At 51.3% G+C, this 6,800-nt stretch overlaps 1 protein-coding gene across 1 annotated transcript in view; it reads right to left on the reverse strand.

The window, feature by feature from the left end:
• NLGN4X (neuroligin 4 X-linked) overlaps positions 1–2,120 on the reverse strand; it is a 45,065-nt gene extending 42,945 nt beyond the window's left edge. The window contains exon 1 of the mRNA XM_055123613.1: positions 1,964–2,120. Coding sequence (XP_054979588.1) covers positions 1,964–2,120 — 157 coding nt within the window. The remainder of the gene's footprint in view (positions 1–1,963) is intronic.
• Positions 2,121–6,800: the final 4,680 nt, after the last annotated feature.

Below are 6,800 nucleotides of genomic sequence, written 5' to 3' on the forward strand. Positions count from 1 at the left end.
TCCTCATCAGTGAAGGATCAGACGGACCCAGTCTTGTGCTGCCTCGCTGATGAGAACGGGCAATGCCGTAAGAAACCAACTGCTGGGACGCTCGCTCTCATCTGGGGTCAGCTGACGGGACAAGGCTAGAAATCCTTGGGAGAAAAGGTCGGGCATTTCTACAAAAAGAAAACGCGTGCACTGAGGTGAGGGTAAGGATAATTCCAGAATTTGGGGGAGCCTCCTGGATAAGGAAGAGTTTACTTCCTTATAAATCTAAATTTATAAATTTAAATTTAATAGAATTTAAATTTAAATAGGATTTAAATTTAAATTATAAATTCAAATAAACTTAAAACTTAAAAATAGGAACTAAAATAGAAACTTAAAGTAGAAATTACATTCCAGAAAATCAGGCTTTATCTTATCTATCGCTAATTCACTTATTTATATCTGTATTTTTTGGGTTTGGGGCCAGACCTCATGCTGCTCAAGGGTTTACTTCTGGCTCCGTGCCCTGAGACCACTCCGGGGGACTCAGGGATCTAACCTGTGTCAGCCTCCTGCAAGTCAAACACCTTACCCACTGGGCCATCATTCCAGCTCCTGATCTCTGTATTTCCGTATACACTCACCCATATTCACATTTACCTATCTCTTCGTCCATCCACCCATCCACCCATCCATCCACATCCATCCATCCATCCATCCATCCATCCATCCATCCATCCATCCATCCAACCACCCATCCATCCATCCATCCACCCATCTATCCACCCACCCACCCATCCATCCACCCATTCATCCATCCACCCACCCATCTATCCACCCACCGACCCATCTATCCATCCATCCATCCATCCACCCACGCATCCATCCCTCCACCCATCTATCCACCCACCCATCCACCCATCCATCCACCCACCCATCCATCCATCCATCCACCCATCCATCCATCCATCCACCCACCCACCCATCCACCCATCCATCCACCCATCCATCCACCCATTCATCCATCCACCCACCCGTCTATCCACCCACCGACCCATCCATCCATCCATCCATCCATCCATCCATCCATCCATCCCTCCACCCATCCCTCCACCCATCTATCCACCCATCCATCCACCCATCCATCTACCCACCCATCCATCCATCCATCCATCCACCCACCCATCCACCTATCCATCCACCCATCCATCCCTCCATCCATCCCTTCATCCATCCACCCATCTATCCACCCACCCATCCACCCATCCATCCATCCATCCATCCACCCACCCATCAATCCATCCATCCATCCATCCATCCATCCATCCATCCATCCATCCATTCACCCATCCACCCATCCACCCATCCATCCATCCATCCATCCATCCATCCATCCATCCATCCATCCATCCATCCATCCAACCCCTCATTCACCTAGCCACTTGCCCAACCACCCTTTCATTCATTCTCCACCCCCAACGCTTTCAGTCCCCATCCATGCACATGTGCATCTTTCCTTCTTTCAACCTTTCAGCAGAACAGGAGGACTGGCCGCCATATTTAATGGTCCGCCCAATCTTCTGCCAACTTTGTGTTTCAGCTACACGGGGGTCTGAGGACAGAGACCAGTGACATGAACTGTAAGCCAGCACCTCCAACAGTTGGCATGTGAAGGGCATAACCTTCAACGCAGCTCCCCAAGTTCTTATAGGTCTCTTGGCTTGGCAGTGGAATGTGGGTACTTATAACACCTTGGCTCCTATTCGTCCTGCCGTCTGTCCCCCTCCCCTTTTCCCTAAAATACCCCTCTGCACTATCTTCCTCCACTTCCTGCCCGCTCATGGATTATTTAAAAAGTGCCTGCAGTCAATGCAAGGAGCACTCTCCCACACAGACAGGAGTCTCTGGAAAGACAAGAGAAAGGGCATCAACTGCAGTTTGATGGAACCAGGGAGCGTTTCATTAACTTTAGCCCCAGGCGGGAGCGTCTCACCTACGTGGCTTAGCTCCGCGAGGTCGGTTTTCGTCCAATCCTGAGGTCCGTTCCGGAAGGTCACCACGGTCAGTACGAAGAGGAAGGCGGCGACCAGATTATCTATTCTGCCCGCGCTCCCATATTTCATCTCGATTTTTGAACCCCAGCCGGCCATGCCTATAAGTGACTCATTGCATTTCCACAGCAGACATGAAACGACGCCGGCTGTGTGGGGGTCTGCACGCATTCGGGAGAGAGGTTGACCTCTGCTTCCTGGAATTCTCATCGTTCCGTGGACACCATCCTGTGGATGTTCTTTTAATGGCGTAAGGCAATGAGCCCTTCTCTTTCCTCGATGGTTTTGCATCAGAGAGAAGCCGAGGGCGTCCAGGAGGATGGCGAAGGTACATCAAACAGCCCTGGCTCTCCCTGCTGAGGCATCAGATGCCATTGATCTGAGGGTGCCTTTGAGCTGAAAACAAGGAAATACTTTCAACCTCTCCCTCAGCTACCTGAAAGGATTGAGGACAGGAAAAGGGCTGTTGCCAGACATAGCTTTTTCACTGTCGCTCTGTCGTCCCGTTGTTCATCGATTGGCTCGAGCGGGCACCAGTCACGTCTCCATGGTGAGACTTGTTGTGACTGTCTTTGGCGTATCAAGTATGCCACAGGGACACCTCCAGGCTCTCCGAGAGGGACGGAGGAATTGAACCCGGGTCAGCCTCAGGCAAAGCAAGTGCCCTATCTGCTGTGCTATCGCTCCAGCTGGATTTTTACACACACACACACACACACACCATGACTCCACAGAAAAGGAAGTGCACGGCAGGACAAACACACGCTCCTCCAGGCCTCTGCTCTCCCCATGTTCACCTTGGGATGCTCCTTGGCCCTGGACCGAGTCAAGATCCAAATCGTTCCTGCACTCGGCCAAGGAGGCCACGCCCTGGATCACTGATGGGTCTTACTGCTTGGGGCTCCCCAGTGTTTGGGATTAAACTTGTTTTTTTTTCTCCCAGGCTTCTGTTTTATGCCCACAGAACTATGGGGCCAGGCACAGGGCACAGGTGGAGAAGAGCCATTTCCGATGGCACCAAGGGGCTGAGGCGGCGAGCCCCCCTCTTCACCATCTGTGAACTCCCTAACACAAGTCGCCCGGGACATTCACCAAGACACAGGAAGTAATTCATCCCATGGACATCGATGCATCTCTGACATGCTAATCACCGGCATCTGCGTTGATTGAGATGAAGATGGCTGAAGGCCAAGGGCATGGATTATTTTCTGATAGAGAGAGCTGACAGCAGGCACGATGTTATCTCCCTAAAGTCACTAGCACACACATAGCACCCAAATGCCAATGCTATTCTTAAAAAAAAAAAAAAAGGAAATCAAGGTCTTTTTTTAGCTATGTCTGTTTCCTGTGTTTCACGTCTTAGAAAGGAAACGGTGGTCCATCAGGGTGAGCAAGAAACCATGTCTTCCTTCAAAAGCTAAATATTTACACAACTCTCCGTCTCTCCATCATCCCTCCATCCATCCATCCATCCATCCATCCACCCATCCATCCCTCCCCCATCCACCCATCCATCCCTCCCTCCCTCCCTCCATCCACCCATCCATCCAGCCAGCCATCCACCCACTCATCCATTCATCCACCCACCTATCTATTAATCTCTCCATCCATCCATCCATCCACCAATCCCTCCCTCCCTCCCTCCCTCCCTCCCTCCCTCCATCCATCCACCCACCCACCCATCCACCCATCCATCCATCCATCCATCCCTCCCTATATCCACCCATCCATCCCTCCCTCCATCCATTCATCCATCCATCCAGCCAGCCAGCCATCCACCCACTCATCCATTCATCCACCCACCTATATATTCATCTCTCCATCCATCATCCATCCATCCATCCATCATCCATCCACCCATCCATCCCTCCCTCCCTCTCTCCCTCCCTCCCTCCATCCATCCACCCACCCATCCACCCACCCACCCATCCATTCATCCACCCACCCATCCATCCATCCATCCACCCACCCATCTACCCATCCATCCACCCATCCATCCATCCATCCATCCACCCACCCATCCATCCATCCACCCACCCATCCATCCATCCATCCATCCATCCATCCATCCATCCATCCACCCACCCATCCATCCATCCACCCACCCATCCATCCATCCATCCATCCATCCATCCATCCATCCATCCATCCATCCATCCATCCATCCATCCACCCATCCACCAACCCACCTATCCATCCATCCATCCATCCATCCATCCATCCACCCACCCATCCATCCACTCACCCACCAACCCACCTATCCATCCACCCACACATTATTCATCCATCAGTCCCCAATCACCCGTCAAATATTTATCCGGCCAGAGGGCTAGTTCCATGCATGGGTCAGAGAGTTGACTTGCATAAAGCTGATTCCATTTGCACCCATGGGATCACAGGTGGTCTCCCAAGCACCTCCAGGTGTGACTTCTGGGCACCTCTACATATCTCCCCCTCCCCAAAAAGTAAAACAAAAATAACGTAATGATTCAGCACGCTCAAACGGCCCACACATGCGTTCACAAGTAGTATGCGTGGTGAATCAAATCTGTGAGTTGTATACTGCGTGGTACCCTTTCCATGACTTACGAAGAAATTGCAAAGGAACTCCGTTTCCTGGAAAATGCCTAACACCTCGGGATTGGCCATACGCTGAGGGGTGGGGAGGGAGATTTGAAGGCGCACAAATGTACAACACACGGCCATACAATACTTTCTGCCAACACCTTCAGTCCTGAGTAATGACGACTGTCGAAGAGGGTTGGTGTTCGGAATCTAGCAGAGGATTTGGCTTTACTTGTCACAAAGGCAATGAAAAGGTGCTGCAATGCACCGGGGCTCTGCAAATAGAGTCTTTGACTTTTAAAGCAGGTCCTCTTAAAGGAAATTACAGTAATTCCTGCAGAATTGCAACTCTGTTTCCGATTGCCTTACAGAGCCCCTCACGGACCTCTAAGGCGCCAGCAGCAGGCGCAGAATGAATACGTCTCTATTCCCCCCCTCCCCTCACCGTATCCCTTTAAGAGCTCAACGCGCAGCAACGCGAGAATGTTAACTTGTTTTATATTAGGTTCCATGACATTTTCGGGAATATTCAATTCCATAAAAGTCAGCCCAGCCATTTACATAAGACACCGGGGTTTAAAGGGAATAAAGCTAATTCTGATTTACGAAAATGTCAATGTCAATTTGAAAATCCCATTCAGGTTGGCAAAAGAGTCCTTTCTCCATGGAGACTGGGCTGGGGCGGGGGGTAGATGGGGGGGTGGAGGGGTGGGGGTGAATCATCTCCAACGTTCAACGTGTTTCCCATTTCGGTGAAACCTCTGAGGTGTTTCGGGGAGGATTTTTATCACCTGCAAGGCTTAACGCCACCAAAAAAAAAAAAAAAAACACAAAACCTGTATGTATATTTTTTTCAACGGTTCCAAGTTAGTGTTCTCAGAGGAAGCATGTGAGGAACAGATGTTTCCCGAGGTCAAGAGAAACTCATCCCCCCCGCCCCCCCCCCGCCCCTGCCAACCCCACCTAGATAACATCTTTTCTCCTTTTCTCTCGCACCCGGGCTGCATTTGTGCCCATGCTCCTACAACCGGGAGCATGGGGAATCTCACGTTCCCTGCAAGGCAGCAAAGCGTCCACAGAGCACATCTCCGGGAGGCGATAAAGTCGTTCAAACAGTCACCTTGGAAGTCAGTAAGTCCTTCGGACGGCCGAGGAAAACGGGCTCTCCCCGCGTGACTAACGCAAACTCAGCAAATGCCCAAAATTCTTAAGTTTGACCTCCCTGCAACGGGACCGGAGAGAGGAAGAAAGGAAGGCTGGAGGGATCATCTAGGATGCTCGGGAGGGTCTTGTACATAGCCGAGCCGGGTTGCATCCCAAATTTCCTGGAAGGGTCCCTAACCACTGAGCTGCACTGCCAGAGGTGGCGCCCAAATCCAAACCGATCAGCAGAAAGTCAATAAGAGACGCAGTCAGAGCATAAAATAATATGCAAGGCGGTCCTGAAGCAAGGCCCCCAAGGAAGGGAGTGTCTGGGCCAAGTGGGCAAGAACAGGGGGTCAGCCAGCACTGGGGGTCCCCCCTTGAGCCTCACTTGACCTCCTCGTCCCAGGGACCCAAGATACAGAAAGGGTCACGTGTGCTTAGCAGGTCACCATGACGGCTACATTGAAGCAGAGCAGGAGAGCGGACGGCCCCGTCATGCTGAGCTGGATGCTACTGGACCTTCCCGTACGCCAAGACCCTCTACAGAACACGGGTGTATCTGGCAATAAAGTGAACAGCCATCGGCTGCTCCCCGAGGGGGCTTCTCCACGCAACCGTCATCCTTTGCCCCACGTCTGCCCGAACACGGTTCACAACGTGTCCGGGCACCTCGGGGTGGGGGGGAGAAAAACTGTTCCCTAACACAGACTGTTCCTTGAGCACCCACTGGGAGTCATTTCTGAGTTCAGAGACAGGAATAAGTCCCCGAGCATCACTAGGAACGGTCCCCCCCCAATTTATTTTTTTTAATTTATTTATTTTTAATGAGTGAATCACTGTGAGGGTACAGTTACAAATTTATACATTTTTTTTTTTGTGCTCATGTTTCCCTCATACAGAGTTCTTGAACCCGGGTCGGCTGCGTGCAAGGCAAACACCCTACCCACTATGCTATTGCTCCAGCCCCCCACCCTGCCAATTTATTTTTTTAAAAAGAGACTGCGTTGGGATCTGGAGCGGTAGCACAGCGGGGGAGGGTGTTGGCCTTGCACGCGGCCAACCCGGGTT

This window comes from Sorex araneus (genome assembly GCF_027595985.1).
Source record: "Sorex araneus isolate mSorAra2 chromosome X unlocalized genomic scaffold, mSorAra2.pri SUPER_X_unloc_15, whole genome shotgun sequence".
NCBI lineage: Eukaryota > Metazoa > Chordata > Mammalia > Eulipotyphla > Soricidae > Sorex > Sorex araneus.